This window comes from Pyrgilauda ruficollis, unplaced genomic scaffold, assembly GCF_017590135.1.
Source record: "Pyrgilauda ruficollis isolate IOZ18807 unplaced genomic scaffold, ASM1759013v1 scaffold22, whole genome shotgun sequence".
Lineage (NCBI taxonomy): Eukaryota > Metazoa > Chordata > Aves > Passeriformes > Passeridae > Pyrgilauda > Pyrgilauda ruficollis.
The window spans coordinates 6,151,684-6,178,632 of NW_024521428.1; the positions used below are offsets into that span (position 1 = coordinate 6,151,684).

The 26,949-nt window shown below is 37.4% G+C and overlaps 1 protein-coding gene across 1 annotated transcript in view; it reads right to left on the reverse strand.

Annotated features, from left to right (window-relative positions):
- The window catches only part of OCA2 (OCA2 melanosomal transmembrane protein), a 159,892-nt gene that overhangs the window by 55,576 nt on the left and 77,367 nt on the right, over window positions 1–26,949 (reverse strand). The window contains 6 exon segments of the mRNA XM_041468525.1: window positions 6,167–6,271; window positions 6,820–6,879; window positions 11,447–11,574; window positions 23,736–23,844; window positions 25,287–25,344; window positions 26,787–26,934. Coding sequence (XP_041324459.1) covers window positions 6,167–6,271; window positions 6,820–6,879; window positions 11,447–11,574; window positions 23,736–23,844; window positions 25,287–25,344; window positions 26,787–26,934 — 608 coding nt within the window.

The window sequence follows — 26,949 nt, forward strand, 5'->3', positions numbered from 1 at the left end:
AGCTTTGGCCCAAATTGGAGAGGCATGGATCTGATGGACAGACTATTTGGTGGATAAGAAATTGGCTGGACAGTCATAGTTAAAGAGTTGTGGTCAATGGCTCAATGTCCAAGGAGAGCCCATTGACAAGTGTCATTCCTCGGGAGTTGATATTGGGATTTTACATTTAACACTTTTGTCTTCAGTATGGGCAAAGTGTTCAAGACCACGTTACATAGGGCTTTGAACAACTTGGTCTAGTGGAAGGTGTCCCTTCCCATTGCAGAAGGGTTGGAACTGGATGATCTTTAAGATCTTCCAACCTAAAGCATTCCATGCTCGTATGATATTGCCTGGTTTGTCTATTTGTGCATGTCTATGAAACAGCAATTCACACTGTTATTTTAGGGACTCATTGCTGCTCTGCACCATGGGACTCCACTACAGACACTTCGCTAAGAACTGCCTGTGGCAAAGATGTCTTCTGTGAAATCTGCAGAGAATATGCACTAATAGAAAACAAACTATTTGTAGCTTCCAAACTGTTGATGATTGCTCTGTCTCTGCAGACGGCTCCAGCCTAGTCTGGCACTTTTACCGAGCAGTGAAATGCAGGACATCATAGATAATTCTGGAAGGGCAGAGGGCAAGGAAATTCCAAAAATAAAAGCTGGCATTAAGAACATGAGATACATGTGAAACACTCAGCACTGCAAGAGAAAAGCATCCAGTAGTGTTAGAGACAATAAACAGTGGGCCAAAAATTATTTACTTTCTAAGAGCTGTCAGAGACTAAGTCACCTTGTCAGCCAGATGATTCACAGAAATTGTTTGTTGCTCTATATTGAGGAAATAGTATTTAAACTCAGCTAAAACAGGGATTTACTGTGGCTGTCTTTTTGCTTCCGGTAATAAAAGAAAAATACAAAGAGATGGCTTCAGCATATATAGCTGATAAAACATGCAAATTAAACTAAAGGGCATACTGGTAATAACATCATGTCACTTAAAATTCTAACAGCAGAAATTCATGGCTATTCAAACATGACAATACTAGGAAAGTCCAGGCCTTGAAAATTAGGAAGTCTGCCTGTCAAAGAATGTAATTGCGAGTTTAGCCTGTTGATAAAAGGAAAGAAATATCAGAGGTTTAATAGAATGTCACATAGGGCAACAATAGAGCATCAATACCTTTATTCTGCAGACAAAGAAATCTTTGTCAAGACAGAACATTATCTTGGTGTTTCTTAACCAGTTCCCAGGTATAACGATATATACTGGATTTTCAGCTGGCAACACAGATTAGATTTGCTCCTGGCAACACAGCCTTTTACATAGAGTTAGAGTTCACAGAGTTTCCCACAAAGTATTATTCAAACTCAAAATCTGGGAGCCTTAAACTGTAAAAGTCATATCAGCTGAATGTTCAGGAGTACATGGGGCCTAATGGGAATCATCCCTGAGTACTGAAGAAGCCAGCAGAGGTTATGGCAGAACCCTTCTTGATCAAGGTCCATGTCTTGGGAACCTGAGAAGGTCCCTGCTGGCTGGCAGCTTGTCAGTGTTATTCCAGTTTAGAGAAAAAGCATGGAGAAAGACCCAGAGAAACACAGACCTGTTAGTCTAACCTCAGATCATGGAAAAAATACAGAAAATATTATACTGGGTATGTTGAGAGGTATTTAAAGAGCAATACAATCATCAGGCACAGCCAACAGGGGCTCACAGTGGGAAAGTCCCGTTTAACTAATTTGATATCCTTCTATGATAAAGTCACACCTCCTCATGGATGAAGAGAAGGTAGAAAATGTAGTTTTTCTGGATCCTAGGAAGGTTTTTGATACTGTTCCTCCAGCTGTGGAATGAGCAGGCTCACAGGGCACTGGGTGAACACCTGGCTGAAGGGCAGAGCCCAGAGGGCTGCAGCATGTGGGGTTGCAGCTGACTGGTGACCAAGCACCAGAGATGTTCCTCAGGGTTCTAGGGCCAGTTCTGTTGGAAATATTTATCTGAATATTTAAAAATCTGAAAGCAGGAGTTGAATGCACCATTAGCAAGTTTACTGATGATACTGTACTGGAAGGTGCAGTTGACTCTCTTGAAGGACTGTATGAAAGTCCTTGAGCATGTCCAGAGGAGAGCAACAAAGCTGGTGACAGGGCTGGAAGGTGTGTCCTGTGATGAGCAGCTGAGTTGGTCCAGTTGGAGAGAAGAGGGCTGAGGGGGTGATTTCATTACTTTTTACATCTTTCTGAGGAGGGGAAGGAGAGATGGATGTGCTGAGCTCCTCTGGGATACAGTGACAAAATATGGGGCAATGGCTCAGAGCTGCATCATGGCACATTCAGACTGGATATTTGGAAGCATTTCTTCAGTGAGAGGGTGGTTAAACACTGGAAAAAGATTCCTAGAGAGATGCTTAGTGCCTGAAACCTGTCAGGGTTTCAGAGTCATTTGGACAATACCCCTAATAACAGGTTTTAATTCTTGTTCAGTCCTGATTTGCTCAGGCACTTGTATTGGATGATTGCTGTAGGTCTCTTCCAAGTGAAATAGTCTATTCTATAATTCTACAATACTTTTTTAGAGTATTTCTTTTACTTGGTGACAAGAAGTGATTGATTGTCCTATCACTTGCAGATAGCTACCACAGTTGCCAGGCATGCTTTTGCAAAAAAATGCAATAAACACTCACTCATGCAGACATATATTTAATTAGGGAGCTGGATTTTCACTTTTCAATTTAGAGAGAAAAGTTCTGGGATTACAGTTTATTGGACAATTCTCAACCCCCCATCTTGTTTTGGGGCAGTTCATTGTCTTTTCATACAGGACAAATTATTTGAAATAAGCAATTAGAAGACATTTCAAAAATTGTTTTGCCTTCATGCTGTTCCAATGCTCTATTTTAATTTTAAAAAACCCCAGAATTTTGGCAAGACAGAAATAATAAAAGTACTCAACCTATGATGAGCTAAGTGCACTCAGAAACTCATTCCATTGTTTCTTGTAGGCAATTATCTTTCTACAGCATCCTCTGTAGCAAAAATATCTGCTGTGTTCTGCCCTCTTCACAGAGTTTTCAGTTTAACAACTTCCTTATATGAATTCCATATGGTACTTACATTTTTGATTGTGGGTTACACCAGATTTACCCTTGTCTAGAGCAGAGAAGAATTTGACCAACAAAAGTGTTGTATTGAAAAGGTATTTTCAGGGCAAGGCACTTCAAATAATACACTTATCTGATTTTTGTAATTTCACAATATTTTAGTAAGAGAGAAATTTTCTCCAAGTTGCTGAAGGCTCCTGAAAATCATCGATATGTTTACTCTGTTTAAACACATGAATATTTTTCTCTCTAAATTATACCCATCTTTAAATAACCAAACATATTTTTGTTTTGTTCTTAAGACTGGAGATAATGTGTTGTGTGTTAGGATAAGGAATAATCCTAATTTGCCTACATAGATACATAGAGTCTCTTGAAAGTGCCCAGTGTTTCTTCTAGGAAATCCTTTTCCTTAATAGTTTTCACTACTTCAAGTCATAAAATAGTTTATTTCCTAGAATTCTGTGTAATGCTAGATCAGATGTATTCTAATTCCCTTTTCAAAATATCAATCTACAGTTTCCACTTTTCACATCCTAAGGTAAGTTAACTGACTGTTAAGTTGCCTATAAATTTTAATGTTGTCAAATCTGAAACTTTACGTGAAGCAGTCAAATTTAACCAAACACAGATAAAGTGAAACTTTCAGTCTCAAGATCCATTAATTAGGCATTCATATTTTTTCCTTTATTTTTTTCTATACACAGAGCAAGTCATTATGAATCTGATTATCTCTCTAATACAAAAACAGAGACTGAAAGGAAATTTTGGACAACCGTGCATCAACTTGATTTTTTAAAGGAAACACAACATCACAGTTACAGAGGTATTTGCAGGTTTTTCTGTTTTGATTCCCTTCAGCTGTACACCTAAGTCAAGACTCAGGCTCTAATGGAATTGTGTATTTCTTCCATTTCTCAGGTAGTTCCTGGGTCAAAACACTACACATAAAAGAAAATTGAAAGAGTTCACATCTACAATGCCTCTAGCCCAGGGGGGCAGTCACCTCACATAGAAGACTGTCCCCTCCTCAATCCATGTCTGAGTTACTACGCTGGTTGTTCAGCCCTTCTCCTCTCCCTGCTCCAAGTCTGGACAACGTGCACTGCATATACTTTTAGGGGATGAGTGGAAGACCTTATCCAACAGCACAGAGGCAGTACTGGGGACATCTCGTGTATGAACTCATGCCTGACTTCCCACCCCTGAATGAACACAGATGCCCTCTCCAGATGCTCTTGCCACCACAGTAGTTTTTTCCACAGTCATCTGAGGGTTCACAATCAAAAGAACTGGCAAGACTGCCTCATTCCTGAAACATGGGGAAAGAAACCATGGTATGCTTGTCTTTCTAATGCAGAAATGACACTATTAGCATCCTTGACTGTGAGCTGCCACCAGGCCTTTCATCATCTCTATATGATATTTAAAGAATTCACATGCAAGTCAAACAAACCATGAGACTGGTTTCCCTTAACTCCTTCTGGTCAGTGGCCAAGCCAATGTAGGCAGAGATCTGTGATATCATCCTCCAAACACTTTTGTCAGTCACAGCTGTTTACACAGCTGATATCTATGAAACTACACAGATTTTTTTTTTTTTTTTTTTTTTTTTTTTTTTTTTTTTTTTTTTTTTTTTTTGTATCTGAAGGAACTTGATGGATTCCACATCCCCAGCCAGTACCTGGTCCATCAAAGCTATAACTAATGAAAAATGCAAGATATTGACCCATTGTCATGACATTGATTTACCAATGAAGAAGACTGATGGACAGCTGAAGGGATTCACTACATCTGTCTTTCATTTTGATGAGTGCAGGCTCATTTGTGGAGCTGGAACCTTTTCCCAGGAAAGGACAGGATCATTCATGGCTACATCATAGCAGGTGCCCCATACTCCTATATCACTAGGGAATGCCAAACCAAACTCATACAGAAGTTCCTGATAACTGAAAAGTCATTCTACAAAAGAGTTGAGTTCAATATATTTTATACTCCTCATCAGAAGTTCACCCTCAAAGATGCAAAAGAAATGGTCCTCAGGCATCCCAAAGGATTCTCACACTTCAGTCCCATTGCCCAAAACATATTAATTTCATGGTGCTGTTTGGTATTACTCCAAGACAATTTTAATAGACTAGCTGGGTATGAGGCAAAAGTCTTCTAAGTGAAGATTTCTGCATTATTGCTTAATAGTCCTCAAGCATTTGCTGGGAGGTGACTCATCCCAAAACAATCTTTCCTTTCATGCCTATTGCTTGCAGTCTCTTGTGGTAAAATCAGTATAATTTCACAGGAAACAACATGGTAATCACAGCAAAATACCACATATATTTATAGAGAGTTACAAATCTACCCAATATGTCATATGCCCTGCCAGAAGTGTCTTAAACCTTGGCACAGGTGAAGAGTGGATGTGACCACCCAATAATGGACAAAAAAATGTGAAGAAAAAGATATGCTGAGAAAGGGCTGTAACAACGAAATATTAGTATGGTATAATGAATGAATTATCACATTTTAAACAGAGAATTTGATTGAATAAACCTATCTGAGCATGCCATAATTTGTTATAATTGGATACTTTTCTGATATTAAAGCTCAGCTGCTGACAAGCATTTGTTATGCTTAACATAATTTGGTGTTCTTTAAACTAATTACAAAAGTAAGGTATTAATAAAAGGTTCAGGTGTTAAAAAAGCATTAGCATAACTATTCAGCACACAGAGGAAAAACATTGATAGCAGTGGATTGATAGCAACATCTTTTCTTTCCATCAAAAAGAAAAATTCTATTTTTCAAGTATGTATGTGGATGGATATAAGAGGAGAAAATGCAAAAATGCAGCCAAAACAGTGCCTCTGGTCCCACAGCTACCTGCAGCTGCTGGTGTCAATGGATGCCTTAACAGCATGGGTTAGTTTCTAATACTGATTCAATCTCACAGGATAAAGTAAGCTACAGCACAGCAGAGGTCAAAAAAACCCCAAAAAACCAAACAGCAAATTGTAATCAGTAAGCTCAGCTCCTTTGCCAGCACCTGGAGGAGGATGTGCAGTGCTGCACAGAGCTTACCATTGTAGCTGTGAAGGGGATGTTGTCAATCACGGAGGAGGCCAAAGCAGACACCCAGAGCACTAAAATAATGGCCACTGCCAAGCGCTGATCCTCAGGAACCACCTGGAATTGAGAGAGAGACAATTATAACTTTGAGATCAGTGTTGTTCTGTGTGTCCCCCACGGCATAATTGCACGTTCTTTACAGTTTTAATTTATCAACAGTTATTATTCCTTTAGGCTCTGAGAGAGGAAAGGCATCTTAGATAAAATAGACTAACATTTAGTAACACAATTACAGTCCTTCTTCCAGAAAAACAAGGACAAATAGAAGTACAAAGATTTATATTTCTAATACTCAGATTTCACACAAAAAATACACTCCGCAACTGTGAATTTTGACCTTTAGCTGTTTATACTTTTTTCACCTTTGCATATTTGGAGTTTTATACTATAGCAAAAAACTTCACTGTTGCATTTATGGCTATATTTATTCTGGCTGTGGACATATTCAATATCATCCTTGCCAAAGTATGACATGCTTTCTTGACATTGCTGATGCAGGATTGCAATCATTAACATGAAATTCAGAACAAAATTATTCTCTATTGTTCTACTGGAGTAAAACTATTTTTCTTGCCTGTTAAAAATTATAAACATTTTGAACATACCTTTATTAACAAAGCTGTCTGCTCTCCTATATAATCTATTAAGTGCAGATGAGCCAAAGCCTGGGGTAAAAAAAAAGGACATTGATATCAACTAATGAAGTGCATGACATACTTACTTCTTCTCACTGAATGTAAGAAAAGGCAATAATTTATTCCCATTTACAAGATATTTATATTCAACTCATGTAGCTTGTACAGAATTAATTTTAGGCAAGAAAAGACACAGCAAAAACTTGGTGGCTGTAGTTGCAGGTGCGAGTAAAGGTTGTACTGAAATGACTTGTAGTATTATTCAAGAGCACGGGACACAGGATCAGAGAATGGCTGAAATGTAGAGATTGCATTATTCAGTGGATACACGTCTTCTGAAAATCTGAATACAACTGATTTTAAACCAACTTCTCCAAACCCACAATATAGATAGAAGTATGTAATGTGTTTCAAAGGATAAAATAAGGCGTCTCATGCTCAGTCTCAGAAGAAGAAACAGAAAACAAGTTACGTTTCTATTATATGGCTATCTCTGACCCATTCAAAAAGAGGCCCCAAAACCTACAACAAAAACTACCAAAACCAGTATCCACCTGCTAAAACCAGGACAGAGATCATGGGTGAATGGAAATTGGCACAGAGGCAGCAGCATCTGAAAGGCAGGAAATCCATCTCTCCAAAGCCCAAGTCAGACATGTAAACTAAGGAGGTGAACCCTGTAAGCATTGGACCCCAGGACAGCCTGGATCAGAGTGCTCTATCCTCCCTGTGGGAGCCATTCCCAGTTGTTCAGGACATTTAGGCAGCATCCTGTGGTGCTACCACAGATGAAAATGTATAAGACTTCAGCCTGGTGGTGCTGGCTCTGATCTCTCCTTGGGCACACAGAACACAGACTGAGTCTTCACACCCAAGGAGAGTGACCTATTCCCTTGATCCACAAGGTAAAAAGGTGATTTTAAACCAACATTTTTAAACTTGTGAGTGCTAGCTTTAAATTCACTTTGGTTTTGTTTTCTTTTCTTGTAGGCAGGAAGAATGAAGTACTATTTTCAGGTTTAATAAGGTATATCTATTTGATGACTTCTCAGTTTCTCAGGAGAGAAAATCACATCACTTTTTGTTTAGCCTAGACTATGCTGGTTGGCTTGCTTACATTTTTTTCTGTCAAGAAAAAGAATCAGTCAGCAGCAATACCTCCCTTACTGACATCAGTCCCGGATCAGGATACAGGAGTCAGTATTCACACAACAGAGCTCTGTATAATCCCCCCACCTGGCAGTCAGACGGAGCCCTTCAGAGACTGCAGTAGGGAAAAAAAGCATTCAACTCGCATGCTGTCAAATTCCATGACAGATGCAGACAAAGATCCCAACAGGCATCGAGTGGTGTGGCACAGGACACTGGTTTGTCAGTGACTAAGGTGCTTTCATTCAGACTGCCAATTCCTGTATACGTAGCTCAACTGAACATCAGCTGAATAACAGTGGTGTGGGTATCACAGTAAATTTGGCCCAGAAATATATATTTTTTTAACAATACATTGAACAAGAAAAGGTTTATCTACAATTAAAGACACAGCATGCAGAAAACAAGCAGCAAAATACAGGCACTTATCACTTGCATTTAAAAAAAAAAGAACATGTTTTCATTATTTTGGTTTCCAAGGAGAATGTTGCCTAAGAAATTAATTCTTGTTGTTGATTTTAAGTTACCATTTTCTTTCTAAGCTATCTGTGTTGCTTTATCAACTCAAAGATTATGACAGTGACTTTTTAAATGTACGTAACAGCAATATTCTTAAAGAACAGCAATAATTTTTGTGTTATTGCTGTGTTCAAACTTCAAAATAAACTTCTAAACAGATAGTTGCCAGCAATTAGAGCCCAGATTTACATTCAATTAATATCAGTGTGTTATTAATTATCTACTAACAGAATGTATTACTTTCCAGTAACACTTCAAATTCATTCTGGAACTGAGAAAAAGAGATGTTCAGGACACACACATCACTCCTGCAAAAGAGTCTGCAGGTAGCCCATCTTGTTAGAGATGGTGACAATTTTAATCACGTAAATAATTTTAGGATGTCTCTATGATCTCCAGGTCAATCTCCTGCAAGCACCTACGTGCAAATCAGCAATTAGCACCCTGCCACTGTCCTCCTCTGCATGTAAACTGCACAGAGGGTCTCCTGGATATTCCTGCGTCTTCTAAGAGGAGTAAGCATTATTGCACTAATTGGTGTCTTCAGGCACACTAGTTCCTGTGGGGCAGTTCACAACAGAGCTGTTCTGCAGAAAGAAATCACATGCCATTTTAAAACTAAGTCTAATTTATGCATAAAATTTTTCATTAATCCTCTTGTGGATAGTATGTCATGATGACTCTTGTAAATAAACTCTGCCTGAAGAAATTAAGGTAACATGCCAATTTCTACTATAAAACTGAACAAAGAACTGTAATTCTGAGAGGCATAGGGACTTATTTTACAGAGACAGAAGAAGCAGAAAGATCTTTATTGCATGTAACAGCCACTTGTGGATAAAGACTAAAAAGACAGTTGTAAAGATTCATTACCCAGGGACACAATAGAAAACAAGAGAGCGCCAAAAGATTTCCAAGTTTTTCATTGTAAAAGATGCACCAGACTGGACTGATGGTCCCTCAAAGGCAGAACCTTCAGGAGCTCCCCTGTGTTTCAGGAACTTAAATCACATTTTCCAAAATATCTGGAACCCAAATCACATTTTCCAAAATTACTTGCAGCCTAAGTTCCACACAGTTTTTAAAATGTGCCTTTTAATAGGAAAGAGAACATTTACAGCAGCAGGAAACAGCTTCAGACTGGGAACTATCCAAGCTGAAGGATCACTAAGGGTGAGCAATATGAGTTGGCAATTTTTGGATGCCCTAGATCATGGAAAGTTTTCTTATACTTCAATGTATATCTTTTATATCTTTGTTTTGACCAGTCTCTTCTTGACACTGGTACCTACTAATCAAATAGATTCGGATAAAAATTAGCAGTGATGGTATACACAGAACATTTTCTCATTCATTTTGGGGAAGAATTTAATGTCTTATATTTTTTTCTTTATTATCTGGACAAGTTTCTTCCATGACCTTAAACTGCTGTTATTCTAGAAAGCCAGGAACAATATTATTTCATTAGCAAACTATTCACTGGTGACATGAGAAACCGAAAACATGAAGTTCAGTGAATTATAATAGTTGTATCCAAAGTCTGGCAGCAAATGGCAAATAACTTCCTGTGTATTTTACTGTGGTATTGTGCAGTCACACAGCACTCAAATCACAGCCGGTCAATCCAAGTTCAAACAATAAACACATCAGGGAACACAACTAATAAACTGTTCTAACAGCAGTAGACAAAATAAACATGGCTTCAGCATTGATTGTCTATAAGGCCTAGAAATTCAAGGTTATACGGAACCTCATAAAATGGAGAACTAAAAATTTCCTGTTCTAATGAGCATACAATAAATCAATATTTCCTGATTAACTTTAGATTAGTAGATCGCAGAAAACTTCATAATGATAATCAGAGTTTCCACTCATCTTCTTGGAGGTTACAAGATTTTGACTTCCACTTTGGCATTAATTAGAGTCAGTTGGATTGGTTCTTGTTTCTTTTTGCTTCCAGTGTTGCCCCTGTTACTGCTGTTGATTTTTTAAATAGATTCCAATTTCCAAATTCTTGGGATCTTTGCAATTATTGGGAGGGAAATGGGAGTAGAGAGGCTACATGAGCAAATTAGTTATCACAGACTTTTCCCAGGCTTCTCAGTCAGGCAATTCACTAACCATGGAAGTGTCAATGGTCACTTGGGTATTGTCAGTCATGTTTCTACAACATTATTATATCATTTAAACCCACAATTAACAAATGATAAACAGTCAATATTCTAGAAGCCTAATTAAACAATTAATGTGATTATCCACACAAAACAAAGTCAAAATATTTGGGGTAAGAATAAATCCTCTGAAGCTATACAAAAGCATCAAATAGGGAATAAAACACGGATGAACATGGATGTTGTCAAAAGACAAACACACAGAAAATACACAGCAAGATATCCAGGCATTTCAAGAGCTGAATATTTTTTAAATTCACATTGCAAACTGAAATTCAGTGTTATTTTCCTTTCAAATCACACTCCCATGAAATATCTTAGGCCATTTGGTAGCCAGCATGTAGCAGACAGCACTAGAAGCATTTTTCAACTCTAGCTTAATCTTGTTCTATTATTTTTCCTATCATCTGTATAAATAATTGTAAACAAACACATAAATACAAATAAAATATCTGCACACATAGACCAACAATAAACCCAGAAACTGAAATTTAAATTATAGAAAAATGATTGTGTCAGATACATTCAACAAAAACAGAATATGGAAAGAGAATGAGACCAAGTTTATAATGAAAATTTAAATATGAAAGTGGTCCAACTAACTTTCAGTCTCTGCTATTCCTCTCTGTATTATCATAACTACATTTGATCAACAATATACCAGTGGGATTGAACAAGCAGGAGGCCTCTCTCCAGGAACATAATTCACATTTGAAATCTTTTTCAATTCTTCAGGCTTTAGAATCAGAGAATATTACCTCCATGAGAACAAACAACGCTGCAAAGAAAAGGAGGGTTGCCCACTCAACTCTGTTCAATATCATCTCAAAATCATGGATGTCTGCTAGCACTAGCAGCCAAAGGGCTCCCAACATGGCAATCCAGCCTGCATGAGAAAAAAAGAGAACAATGCTTTACACTTCATAGACTTGTTATGTGCTCCCAACATGTAAGTTACAGTATTGTGATTTTCAAAGATTTTTGCCATATTTTTGCTTTGACTGTAGCAAGGAAAAATTCACAGATATCACAGGATGAATATTCTCTGCTTTCAAATTAAAATAAAATCTAAAATTAAAAAAAAAAAAAACAAAAACAATGCAAGTAAGACAAAGCTGGGTGACCCCAGTAATCAATGGGTTTGGATCACAGAGAAACCTTTAGGTATTCAGGAATAGTGAAGGATTCTGCAGCTCCTGAAAGGCTGGCTGTATCCCCTGGACCCTGAAGACTCAGTGGCTGCCTGCTCTAGAAGATAACCAGGAAAGGAAACTCTCCTTAGAAAAGAAGAGAGATTTAGAGCAAAAGAAGCTCACTTCAGATGTGATCCGTTCTGTACATCCTGAAGTATTTTAATACACATATTTAGGTAACTGAAGGAAAATGCAAATCAAATGCACAATTAGCCAGAAAAGCAAATAGCAAATTTCCTGTCCGAGCAAGGCTCACTTTTCTTCTGCACAGTTAAAATTCTTTCTAGAGCTGCTTGATCCCTCTGGATCATTTATCTTATAGCTCAGAGAGCTCCCAAAGCAGCAGAGGAAAGAGAACTGTCAGTTCTATCTGCCACGACTTTTCAATAGCAAAGTTGATTTGCTGTATTAAAAAACAAAGCAGATCTCTTCATGAAAATTAAATTTATTTAGGCTGAACATAAAGGAAAGGTTTATGGAAATGCACTGCCTAATTTTCTTCTGACTGTTGTCTTGGCTGTTTTCCGAATTCTGTTAAAAAACAGTGGGCCCAACTCCACCTTAAATAAATAAACAAACGTGATGGCAATTCCTGTTAGAATGCTGCAAGGGAGAGTAGGTATGTGCTGATTTGAAGTTAAGTAACAGAATTTTAACTACTGTTTTACAAAAACCTACGTGACAACATAACATTTTCTCACATACATTTTGAATGTAATTACAACAAAGTGAAGAATTAAAGAATTTCTCATTACTCATGGGGCAATCTGTGAAAACATCTTGGTATTATTCCTACCCTTCTGTCTCCAATAACAATGAATCAACTAGAACATGCTATATGGAGATAACAATTAATGACTAAAGCTAATGAAGTAATATAGAATTGCAGAAGAGGTGGATGGAGCCAGGCATTTTCTATCACCATGAGTGTTATGAGCACACATTAGCTTCAAGCAGGCAGCTTTGCATGAGGGAACAGTGCCTGGCCTTACAATATTGTTCCCTGAGAATACAGACAGGCAAGGGACATGTCATCCTGCCGTGCTTCAGCAAGTACAGCCCTCCAGAGGGAAGTGAAAACACATCCACTGCCAATTGGGGCTGTACAGAGCTGATTCCAGCCTGAGGAGAGGAGAGGAGAGGAGAGGAGAGGAGAGGAGAGGAGAGGAGAGGAGAGGAGAGGTTCTTGGAATTTTTTATTCATTATGAAGAAATTTGAAAGTACTAGGACACATTAAAGACTGGTTTGTCTGTTCTTTTTTTTTTTTTTTTAGCTTCCTGGACCACAAAAGAAAGACATTTTAAAAAATAACTTCACATTACTCTAGTGAAAACAAAGCCCGTTTACTGTTCCACAGACCACTTCCTTTACTGCCTTTTAGTGCCTGTGCTTCATAACAATTGATGCTCCAGAAAGAGAATTTAGACAGAAAGTGAACCTAAATTCTATTTCTACCTGTTGAAGAGGATGACAGTTTCTATTTATTTTAGGGGAAAGGAAATGAAAATTTTTTATAAAATTCATTTTGCAAATTTATAATACATTCTTCATAAGAAAAGATTTCCATGTCTTCTGCCTTGTGCCAGGAAAAAAAAAAAAAAAAGTACAGTAGAAATTGCTTAAGGGCTTTGCTTTTCTTATACCCAGTAGGCAAAACCACCTTTGGAGCAATACTTAGCTCATGCTGAGTGGAACACAATTGCAATCCTACTCAAAAAAACCCCCCTTATTTTAGAATAATCAAGAAGATGAACTTGAAAAGGTAAAACAATCTAATAGAGTAAAATAGAAGTCTAGAATTTGGAGGTAGGCAGGAGAAAGAGAAAGAAATTAAGGAGAAAAATTGCTGTGTAGTTTGTAGGCCTTTCAAATGCTCATTAAGAACTTGCATTCCTCAGCAAAAGTAATTTTGACCTACTACCTCATAGTAGCAGGTCAGAAACATAGAAGCATAACAAGCTTCCTCTGAACAAAGTGAAAATGTGGACTCTGCATGTTCACTTTACATGCTCAGAATTTGGAGTTATGCATTCATGAAGACTGAGAAAATTTCACTTTTCTGGATACTGAAATGGCGCTTGAGACATTTGAACTGAAAACCAAAGTCAGGGTAACATTGCATGATCCCACTGATGGCCTGAGCAAGACAGCAGGCTACTCAAGACGGGGCAAGATAATACATTTAGGTAGGAGGAGGTAAAACGGTGAAAATCCAGGATGGGAAGCAACTGGATGCCAAATAGTCCTCCAGAAGACTTGAGAAACACAGTGTATCACAACTAAATCTCATGGCACACTGAAATACAGAGCCAGGGCTATAAATAGTAAATTCTGTGAAGCAATCTCTCCTCTCCTCATCCCTGGCAAACCCTGAGAATATATACTGCAAGATGCATACCATTAGGAAATCTGAGGCAGGGAAGGAAGCACAATCAACAGCCTGAAGATCTGAGTTTTGAGGGAAAATGTAAAGAATCCAGGATACTTAGCTCAAAAATAGGATGATTTAAGAGATCCTGACAAATATTTGGGTAAATACCAGGCTTCCCCAAAGGGCAGAGAGCAACCCATTTATGTCAGCAGTAGTGGGTAGGACAAGAAAGAGTGAAAAGAAGATGTTAATAGCAGCAACAATGATTCAAGCAACATAATATTCAGGGTCACACATTTACAGTGATTGAGAAATATTTCTTTTTTTAAATCTAGACCAGTTTCTGCCAGATGAAAATATAGTACTCCAATCTGCAAACAGATGGGAGGGACACACTGATTTTTATGTTTTTCTCAAAGTATGATTTTACTTTTCTGTGCTTTTTAAAGTTCTTTTTTTATCATTGTAGCTTAAGAATGTATGCCAGTCCTTCATGTAGTATGGTGTAATTGCAATGTAGTATATGCTTCATCATCCTCTTATACAAGCCCATAAAAATATTGGGGTGAAAAAGTTAAATCAAAGACATTCATTCAGTAGTGCTTAGAATATGTTTTATTAGTACTTCTGAATGTGAATGAAAATGTTCCATATTTTGGTTTATTCAAATTTTGGTTTATTTCATCAGGCATCCCTAAAAATATACATTCTGAAATCTTGCTGAATATTTCTAAGAAGTACTTGTTGTCCACTGGTAAGTGCTCTTTTATCTTTAATATAATTTTTTTTCAATATAAAGTTGCCTTCTCACAAAGCAACTTGTTGGTCTTTTGAGCAATCTCTTTTCACAGGCTTGGCTTCATGAAAATAATTTTATATTCTTTGCTACTTTTAGCACCGTAGTTTAAGACAACTCCTTGGGGGATAGAACAGTGAAGGTGACAGTCCAAGACTTGCACCATAGCAATAAATACTTGGTACAATACAAAAGGAATAAAAGGATATGGAAAAAATGGTGGAAGCTATAACCCCATGCAAGGCAAAAGAAGCAGGATCCTATGCTGATACAAGGTAATTATACAATAAAAAACAGAAGCATTGCATAAAACAAGGCAAAGAACTGACTGCTCTGTGATCCCAGATCATCCCATGAGCCTTAGGAAAGGATGTGATGGACTGTTGCATAGCTGTAATAGCATGAAGTCAGAATGTGAAATCATATCCACCATTGCCTTGTAGTGCCAACACCCAGCTTTATTAACTCTCCAAACACAATTTTATAGATGAGATGGGATGGCACTCAAAACAGAACTCTGTAAGAAAGAAACCTGGTTAGACATTTCTACAGCTGGGCACTCCGTCTCCAGAGATGAGCTGACAGATATAAAGCTGTCTATATCACACCAACCCATAAGTCTGAAAAATTACAGAGTACTCTCAGTAAAGGTCACTGCAAACAAACACACTCCATTGCCATAGCCTTATTGACTCTAGTGAACAAAAATAATTTGAGAGCTGCAAATATCAAGATAAAGGAAAGGTCGGCTTCTCTAGAAGCGAGCAATAAAGATCAAAGGCTGCACTAGCAGATACAACTGTTACTGGTCCTTGGTTTTTTCTCACCAAGAGTGTGGACAGCTGCATGGACAGGGGGTATTGTATAATGCATGCATAATTTATCTATTTTTAAAGACAACCATGACATTTCAAGGCAGAATTTTTGAAAACTATCCTAAAATAAATTAAGAATGCAAGGACCATGGAAAGCAAATCTCTTGTATTTTTGCAAGCAAGGTGTTACACTGACAGGGATGAATAACTAACATCTGGACCAGACTGAGTCCAATGCTGACTGCATTGACTTAGCTCCATTCCCACATTCTCATTATTAAAATATAATTGTCAAATTTATTTTTAACTCATGTTCATGCACACTCTACCAGGAATACTTTCAACATGACTATGAATCAAAGATGTATGAAGTCTCTCAGATACAGTTATGTCCATTCTCATTTTTAAAAAACAGTTTGCATTTTCACGGTGCAATCAAGGCTCTATGCCACATATCAGAGACAAGCAGGTCAGCCCCATGCAGAGCTCTTCTTGACCTCAATGTAAAAGTACTAGACCACCTAAACCAACAGCATTACATGCCCTGAGAGATAACAGAGTAAATGGATGAAGCACAGGCAGGGAGGTTAAGAGCACAAAACAAGAAGAAATATATCAAACTCCCCTGGCAATGGTAGCTGATGACACCTGGGAAAAAGGGCTGCAAGCAGCCCCAGCAAACACACCTACAAGGATGTGGAAGAGTCTCCAGAAAAGCATGAAGACTTTGAAAAAGGACAGCTCAAAGTGTTGGCTCTAATCTTATGTCTTTCTACATTGGACTGGATGATCTCATCAGATGCTACAACACACTGCCTTGTTTACCATTGTCAGATCAGCAATTAAAGAAACAACTTTAGTCATGGAAAGCAGCATTACAGCTTCATATAGGTGGAGCATTAATGGAAAATGGCAAGGGAAGAAAGAAATTGCCACAGACAAGAGTCCATGAGTACCTGCAGCTAAAAGAAATACATAAGACGATAAAAAAAAAAAAAATCCAGGTTTATCAGTAACTCAGTTGTGGTTAGTTATAGATGATTGAGTCAACCTATGAGATGGTGAAAACCCATTTTAGGGGTAACAAAAAGCACAAGAAAAAAAGCATATAATATACGTCGCACCTCATAAAATAAAATCAGGTATAATGTAGAGCTGAAAACTAAATTTGAATAAATGAAGTGTGAAGCTTCAGAAAGTATATAAAAATACTTAATACTTGGGCTTAAATGAACTCAAGCACAGGAAATAAGAAACCATCAACACCAACACTATTTACATCCTGGCAAAGAAGAGGAAGACACTCCTAACATGTCATCTCATCCCAGCAAAAACCTCAAGTTATCAACCCTGTGTTGTGACTCCTTCCAGCCTAAATGTGTGATGCTTAGCACCCTGAAGAACATCAAAGTAAGACCCTAATAACAGGGGAAAAAAGGGAGATGATACTAGGATTATTCTTTTTGGGTTTGAGTGGATTCTTGGGTGGAGGGGTTCGGGTTGCTTGGTGGCTTGGTTGGTTTTTTACAACAGTTTATACTGCATATTGTTAATGAGGTGGTTGGTTTTTTGTGGGTTTTTTTTTTTGTATTGATTAAATAATTTAGACTTTAAGTGTTAGTATTATCATAAGATGAACAATAACTGCTTGCTTTGGTTGCACTAGTTACAGCTTTTAACTTTTTACTGATAATAAATTCTCAGCTCCAGATATAGAGGATGTTCCCCTTTTTGCACACAATATCACAAGCTTAAAAAGACCATGGAAATTTTGAGAACAGGAGCCTACCACCATGTACAGTGAAGGTAATCCAAATGTTTTGGAGGCCAAAGCCATTTACTTTACTGAAATTTGTGAAGGAGTTTCCAGGCAACTACAGATTATTCAGGATGGTATTTTTAGCTCTACAGAAAAGGTCCACAAATGTTACTTCCCAAACTTTGAATCTGTTTGCCTAGTTTTTGTGTTAGAAAGCTTTCCAAAATAATGAAACAAAATTTAAATTAAAAGGGGGGGGAAGGGAGTGCGGTGGGCCGGGGGTCGGAGAAAGAGAGACAAAGAGAAAATAGTCATTGTAACAGCTTTAAATGCAGTTGACAATAAAGCATCATTTGAGCCATTACTTAAGAGTCAATACCTACAAGCTTTTATCAGCTAAAACTGATTCATTTCCTAGACCTCGCTAATTTCTAGATAAATGTTAGCTTTAGTGACAAATTAAAGACCAAATGTGCCCTTTTCACAATGAGGATATAGTGACATAGGAAGTGAAATATAAGATGTGCTAAACTTAGTGTCATTCTTGGCATCTGGCCTATGCTTTCTTAAATCTAGATTGTTCACCAGTTTTTATATCTTAATAGCTGTCTGTCTCGACAGGACTTTTTGTTTTCTTAGGCATTAAAAAATTATACATCAGCTTATTAAACTGGTCTATAGTTTTTGTCAGATATTTTATGAAACAACTCTACAATAACACCGAGTAGCTCTATAAAAAACATTTCATTTTAACTATTGCACAAATTAACCTGAAACTAAATGTAGGGGGAATGCAAGCACTTTCTTTTTTTTTATCTCCCAATGGGGACAAACACATATTTTAAGTAGTTTTTTCTGTTTCTACAAATATTGTTTTATTGTTTGCAAACAAATGTCATATTTATACAATTCCACCTCACACAGAACAATGGCAGAACATAGTTCGATCTATTTATCACTGATAAGAGACGGGAACAATGTTCCAGAATGAAATTTCAAAGTATAGAATTAAGAGCCTTTGACATAACACCCCTCTCATGCTAATGGGATCTGCCCACACCTTTCTCAACCCTGTGCTCCTCTACAAGGATATACAAATCTTTTGGATTTGAAGAATTCTGCTGCACTCTGGGAGGCAGGATCTTTCTCACAGACCTGTGGGGGAGAGGTGCAAGTTTAAAAGCACTTTCACCATTCTAAAGAAGCCTCCTGGCACAAGTTCAAATGCACATACACAGCCTATCCTAGAGTCCACATAAAAGCTGGGGTGGGGAGTGGGGGAAGTTTATTAGAGTTCTTCTTGAGCAGCTTCCTAGGATGCATCTTCAGAACAAAACCACACAGACTACATTTATTTCCCTTGTGGAATTATTCCCTTGTGGAGATTTTTAGTTTACATGATCACATAAATTAGTCAAAGATCCCTAAGTTAAAAGATTTCTGCCATTGGTTAAAACACTGCAACTCATGCAAGATTTTACACACACAAATACTGACCCTACAGATCTGTCTCAAAGTTGTTAGCAAAGAATCATTCCTGCAATGAGCTTCTAATTTAAATGTTACAGAAAATAAATTGATTAAGTTAGTTGTTAAAATCTTAGTAAGCTGCAGTAATGGAGAACTGCCATCATTTTTTTCTAAGTAAATATTGGTATGAAACTTCACACATTCTGTGATGAAAAAACAAATGTAAGCAAGTTGTGAGGCTCTCTAGGACTGTACAGCCGTCTCTTCTTCACTAAGCAAGCTATCTGATAAGTGCCTCTCAGTTTCAACTCTATGATAATTATTGGTTCATCTATGCAAATTACAGTGTAAGCTGAAAATTGAGCATGTCCACTGAAACATTAGAAAATCCAAAGCAGGATGAAAATAAAAAAGCATGTAAAGAGGAGAAACTTTAAATCCGATCCACTTCCATGAATTTGAGAAGTAAGTCCTCTCTCCAGTTAAGAGAAAATTTTTGTTATAATTTGCATGATGGCCTCTGTAGATATAATGGCGGGAGGAGACTGTTCAACTGAGGCCCTTTCCCATTAACGTATTTAATTTCTCATGTGAATGTGAACAATTTTTCTGTAAATTATGCAAATTAGTCAATAAATATGGCAACTGGTATTCAAAGGAGTGACAATAAAACAAGAGTTTTCCATATCTACACCAACTGAATAAATTTTTACTTTAATGCTTTGGCAATAAAATAAAGACAAGTCTGCACAACATGGCTTACTAAAAAACAGAACGCAGTTTACATTAAATGAAAACAGTTATTTTCCTACTTCTCCACTATTTCAATCAAAATTTTAAAATGTTTCAAAGATGGAAGATACAACTACTTATCATAAACAGCAAAAAGAGACCTTCAGACCCTCACAAGTAGCTGTAGCAGAATTTGCAGACTAAGTCCACAGTCAGAAGTTAAACCACATCAATACAGAGGACAAGAAAAAGTTTTGCAAGAGAAAGAAGTCTCATCAAACAAGATAACCTTTGTTTGTAAATATTGAGGAGTTTTAGCTTTAGTGCAAGAATGATGAAGGAAATTCAGATCTAGGTTGTTTGCCTGACAGGAGTGATGTAGAATACTGACTATACACCTTGTCCTACTGCCCAGAAAGGTCATAGTGATCATGTTAGTTACTTGAATGTTCCTGAAGTTAGTTATAAGTTCCTAAATTTGGGGAGTTTGCTAACACTGCTTTGGTTAATCATACCAAAGATGAAATCAGGCTGAATCCCAGCTGCTGACCTCCTCCACTGATTAGTGACACCCCCAAAGATTACTTTCTCAGGGCAGATTAAGGTAATTAGCTTAAATATTGATGGCTGAAGGATCACAGATGCCCATGGCACCAAAAATACCAGAATGGGATCAGACAGTAGCATTAAGACATGACTCCTCTGTACAAGTAAAAACAAAAAAATCCAAGACAGCTCCCTCCAGTGAGCAAATGGCAGTCCTTAATTATGGAAGAATTCACTAAATCCAAAAGATCTCTCCCTGTACCCTTGTTTAAATAATTCACCAAAGGAATAATTCACCAATGAGAAAAGCGATGGATGGTAATACCATAGGTTCACCTGTGCAAGAGTCATGTCTTTAACAGGAAAAATGGTGGCGATAAGGCAGGAATTAATGTACAAATAAGGCAAAATCACAATTTTATATCTCCTGGCATTCCATCCCAGCTTCCAGCACCCTAAATTGAGGCAGTATCTCCCCTCTGAAACAGGAACTATCTCATCTCTTTACTCTTGGGTTTTCACCTTGTCCCTTGAATATGAAAGCAACAGTTTGTTGCAACCTTTTAAAGGAGAAGAAGACATTCTCATGTCTCAGAAACTAGTGAGCCTGGCCCTGAGAAAGAGGTGTCCAGAGGTGGAAGAGAGCAAGAGTGAGGGGGTCTGAAAGAGCAGGCTGCCTGCATTGCATGCAGAAAGCGCAGAGAGGCAGGCAAAAGCAGGGCCACAGAGTTAATGGGTCCCTCTTCACAGATACTAAAAGGAACTGCACAAAGTTCACAGCAGCTCAGCAACTCATTGAAATGACTAAAATCAAATCAAAGATAAAGCAGCTTCCCCACAGAAGAAGAATGAATTAAGCTATAAATTGATTTTGGTATTTTTTCTGACACAGTCACTTTGAGTGCTCCCTTCATAAAACCTAGCTTAAAATTTTGACAAAATCTTACTTTTTATATTACTTTTAAAATCTTTTTTGGACATATTAATATAGTCCAAAGCTCTAGGCATGCCCGCCTAAAAGATAAAGTCAAAACAGTAGCCCCCCCTCAAAGGGGCTTTAATTTCATCCTTCGTCATCTTTTCTTAGATGTTTTAATAATGCTTTATCAATAAAATAAAATCTCATGAGGCCAAATGAAAGTAGTGTAGGAGTTTTACAGTTTTTAGAATCTGGGTATTTTTAAGTTTCAACACTAATCTTTTATTAACATAGATATTTCATAGAATTACACAAAGTAAATTAATGAATAGGCACAAGAAAACTGAATAGCAAGGAGTTCTGCATTTCAAAAAGCAGCTAAGTATGGAAATTTTATTATTTAAATTAAAATGTCAGTACCTTCAAATTATATTAATGATTCCGTGTTCATAATGAAAAAATTGTATCAAGGCTTGGGACTGATAGAGAATTTAAAAATCTTTCTAATTCTCTCTAGCAACTGCAATTTAAATTTATTAGATTTCTAACACATCAACCTCTGTATAAACCCTTACTCTGGTAGAAAATTAAACACTGAACTGCAATTTACTTTCACTTTTATGAGAAAAACATATTGATCAAATTTACCCAAGCCAACAGAGTACAAGATAGTGTACATTAGGAAATATATTCCCATGCTTTGGAAGACTAAAATCCACAGGGCCTCAGAGCAGCACTACTTCAGTAATGATAAATAAGTGACAGCTATCATCAAGATAGTGAAATTCAGGAAATAAAAATGAGAACCTGTAAATTATGGGACCTGTAAACTTATCAGTAGAAGTTTACAGGTTCAATTACTTTTCAGTAGAAATTATGTGTATGCTTTAGTAACATTTATTCATTAATCTGACAGGTTTGCCATGAATGGAGAACTGGGAGAAATTATACAGAGCACATACAGCCCTTATTTACTTTCACAGTTGTTATTCAGCCACTGAATAACAGAAACCTAGACTGCCAAACATTCCATTTGTTTTCATTTATTTTACTGGCATAAAGCGGGGCAAACAAGAAAGATCAATAGTTACTATGTTTCCTCTAGCATTGAATCCAACTCTTTAAAGTTTTGAAAAAAAATTTCTTAGCAGCAGCATACACAACTTAGTGCTGTTTAGTCTTTAATGATTGTCTGGCTTTTCAAAAACATTTAGACATGTTCCACTTAATTCAAGAAGTTCTACATGGTTCAGTGCCACTTATCTGAGACAAAAAAGTAAGAGTGTAAATTGATTTCTTAAATTGTCAGTATGAAGGTCTTTCTTATGTTTTCAGCCACCATGACTTCAAATGCATTCAAATATTTTCAGCTTCTGCATTTTCCCAGACCTTATTAATGTAGCACATTTTTCTGTTATAATACAGCAGTTTACCTTTTAATTTCTTGACAGTAGTCTTCATGGGCTGAAATTGCCCATTTGCATGGCAAGTAGTCTGTCAGTAGCAGATATGGAAGATCTTGCTTACAACCTGATCACCACTGTAGAGCTATAACTGGCTCTATATTTTGCATAGTGAAAATAAGTGTCAATGTAATATCTGTGTATATGATTATTGAGTTATTCATTATGAGCTATTCCTCTTCAAGACTGCTCCATCCTTCAGCCACTGAGATAGAAGTACATAGTGTGCAAATTCAGATTGCATGAAAAAAATATATTTGAAATTCCATCGTCTTGAAGAGCTCAGCAGCCAAAAGAAATTTTTCATTTTTTATTGGTCAATACATAGGTAGGTTTTATCACTGCCTTTAAGTTAAATGTGAGATTTGATTTGGTTCTGTTTTCAGGTTATGTGGAGCTTTTTCTCATAGAGATATACAACTATCTGTATAAAAACCTCCACATATAGATCTGTATATACAAAGCACACACAGAGCTACTTTTATTTCACCCATATACAGTGTCCTCTAGTTTTTATTTTTGGAAATTAATTATTACGGTGATAAAGTAATGGAGACTGTAAATTATACAAAGAGCTTTCTGTACTTAAGAAATGATGCCAAACTGCTTCTTTGTTCTCCCATGGAGTGATTATTTTCTGATCTCCCTGATGCGTCGTGGTCATTCACTCAAACAGTGCAAAAGATGCCAAGGTCAAATTTGCTCATTCTGTAATGTTTAGCCAGCTCATTAGTATTGGAAATCCAGAAAATGAAGTCATGAGCACTCTCTGTTACTCCTCCTGGAGTAACTGGGACGTGACTGAATTTTTAAAACTTGCTCTTCTCTTCCCAGAGAAATTGCTGCTCAGCCTGATAGAATTGTGAGGACAGGAACACATGGAAAATGGCTTTCTGAAAAGATCGAGACTCAGAAAGATATGGCTGGCTTTTTTTTTCAAGGAGGTTGCATATTTTACTTAGAACAAAACTATGAAACTTACCAAGATCTAGGTAGATGCCTGGAACAAATGAGTTGAGAAAAAACATAAGAATAACACATCCCAGCACTGTCAGACATTTGATGAGAAGAATTTTGTCTGTTATTCTGTGCTGGAGATAGACAGGAAAATAAAATTAGAAATCATATTAAAGAACAAGCTATGTATTATGCATAGAGTTCAGAAAAGCATGTGTGAAGTGCAAACTGCTGTTCCTGTATTATATATTTCTCTTCAGCATAAAAGACAGAACTACCTGAATAGTTTTTACAGGTGTGCATCTTATGCATACCTGTAAAAAAAACATGAATATGTGGTCCAACAGGCTTTAAGAGATAAAAGTATCTAGCACCTGCTGCATACATTCAGCTGTATTCAGGCACCCCCTCCACAATTTCAGTCCAGAGGGTGAAGTAGGGTTGAAATGCAACTCCTACCAAAGAGGGAATTCTGAGCGGTTTTGTGGTCTGGGAAACTCTGCAGTTTTGTGGTCTGGGAAAAAAATCACCCTTCTTTTTTCAGGTGTGCTTTGAAAACCTATAAACTACTCTAGAGGTCAAATCTTTCACACCTCCTGTACAACTCTCATGTAATTGCCAAGCCCTTCATCACTACAGAGTTTTTACACCTCCATGCCCAGCTCCTGCTGCCCGGTGCCAAACTCTTCTGCCCTCAGCACTCACACCCAGTGCTTTCCATCGTGTCTCTGCTTTCACTACTACTCCAGATAATCACTTTCTCCCAGACCAAGTCCGTCTCTTGTATCACGTAGTTTAAAGCTCTGCTAAAATAGAAGAAAGTCTCTGTTCTTTAAAAAGTTTGTCTCTTATGCAATGCCTTGAAAGGGATGTAAATAAAATCTTTTGGGTTTGCTCTGGTTTAGTGTGACACCTAGGACAGCGTTCTCCCAGTCAAGGACTTGCACCCCAAGGAGTCCAATCAAGGACTTGAGCTCTCAGACACAGGCCTGATTCGTTAGTGATGCCAGTGAGGTAGAGAGATTGTGACACCTAGATAATTAAATTTAGGAGACATTAATCCCACTACAGCTTCCATCTTCCCAGTTTCAGCATAAAGACTTAAGCAGTGCTAGTGCGTGCACAACTAAGAGAACAGGATTTATCAAGTGGTTTATCCCTACTTGAATAACAATAGCAGTAGTGCCACCAAAATGCATTTAATCAGAGTCAGCATTGGCTACATTGGGAGGAGTGTACTCTATTATCATTCATCATGGCTACAAACAATTTATTGACATCTCCTGAGCCTTTCTGGCTATGGATTAAACATTTAAGAAAACACTGCTGAACCATTACTTCATTCTTCAAGTTATAGTTTTCTAAGGAACAAAAGTAAAAAAACCTAACAAAACTTCACCATGTGGTTCAGTAACCTTGTCTGACCAAGAAGCCAACCACCCTAGCTGCTAATTTTTCAGCTATCAGGAGAGTTAATAAATTTCCATTAGATTTAAAACACTACGTCTCTATAAGGGCATAGCTTCATTTATCTGAATACTGAAAAAACAAAACAAAAAAAAAGCCATCTACTTACTTTTTTCTGAAGTTCCTGGATATTTGTTTCCCAGTTTTTATCTTCTTGTGAAATTTGTCTGAAAGAAAATGACACCTACTTTTTTCCAGAGTGAAATCAGAGCTCTGCCAAAAGTGTTGGAATAAATCCCTCTCATCACATATAGATCACCTCTTTCCCTGTGTGGAGTAACTCATACCACAAAGGAGTCTTGGCCTTCTTACATCCAGCAGCAAAATTCCCATGAGCATTCACTTAAGACTCCACTTCTGTAACAAGCTCCACTAATGCCCAAACCCTTCTGTTCATGAAGAAAGCCACAGGCTGGGAAGGGACTCAAGGGCACAGACCTCAGTATCGGATCTGGCTGTCTGCAATGTGTAGCTCCCTTAACAGTTTCAGGAGCTGATGTGTGTGTCCCACTGTGATAAAACAAGGGTCGTGTGCTAACATCAGCAAGTCAGAACACACATGTTTCACATTTGCATTTTATAATGAAGTTTTTAAGATCCAAATAACTTCACAGCGTTATCGATGCAGTCAGGCCTCCAGCAAAAAGCCTTGGGCTTTGCAGTTCAGGAGCTCTGCTGTTAATGCTAATGAATTTCTACATTGCTGTAAATGTGCTGTGCTAGAGGAACCCTGATTTTCAAGATTAAATATACAGTTTTTATTTGTAAGTCAGTAGGGTCCTCTTTGGAATATCATAAACTCTGAGAATCTTGAAATCTTTTGAAAAAGAGGCAATTTTAACAGCCTTATTTGTCTTGAAGCATTAATACTCTCACTCAATTCAAAATACACAATATCAGCAAAATTATGTAAACAATCCTATTATTGGAATAGTTCAAGAAATATTTACATTTTCTTGCTCAAATTCTTTAACAAGGTTATTAAAATTAATTATTCAAGGTTATTAAAATCATTTCACTTTAGGCAATTAACATCCAAAATATTTACGACTGCTATTCTCAGTCATCAAATTCCATGGCACAACGTCTGCTTTTACTAGAATCTAAACAAAACAAGGTCATTATTCTTTTAGTTATAGTATATAAACTTCTTTTCTATACATAAAAATATGTCTGCACTCAGGGGTTCACACTGAAATTTTGATTATGAAATAATTGTAAAACACAGCAATTCACTGGTGAAATGTTTTTCAAACTCACCTATTCACTGAAGAGAATTTTAAATTTTCAGTAAAAAAGAAAGAAACTCCAGCATCTTACTGTGCTGAAGCCACAACTGTAAAGAAAAGTGTAGTTATATATTTGTGATTTTTTAAACCGAAAGCTGCCTGAAATTTCTAGGCTTTTAATTTTGAGTCATATTGACAAATATATTTTCCAGGCCTTACACATCAGTTTTCTCCTAAAATAGTTTGTGTTTTACTGAGGTTGAGAGTGGCTGTTCCTATCTGCCCAGGCATCCATCTCATCAAGACAGAGCTAGGAATGCGGGTCTTGTTCCAGTGAAGATCCCTGAAATGGGAGGTTGAACCCGCTGGTCCTTGCTTACCTGTGAAAAGTCCTCAGCTTCTTCCTCAGGAGCATCTCCAGAGTCAGCACCTTCTGCATCAAGAGGCATTTCACAGCAGTCTCCTCTCTGCTGGCTGGGTTGATGCGCTGAGCTGTCAGCCTCCAAACATAGATCTCATGTTTCAGCTCTGAAAAGAAGCAAA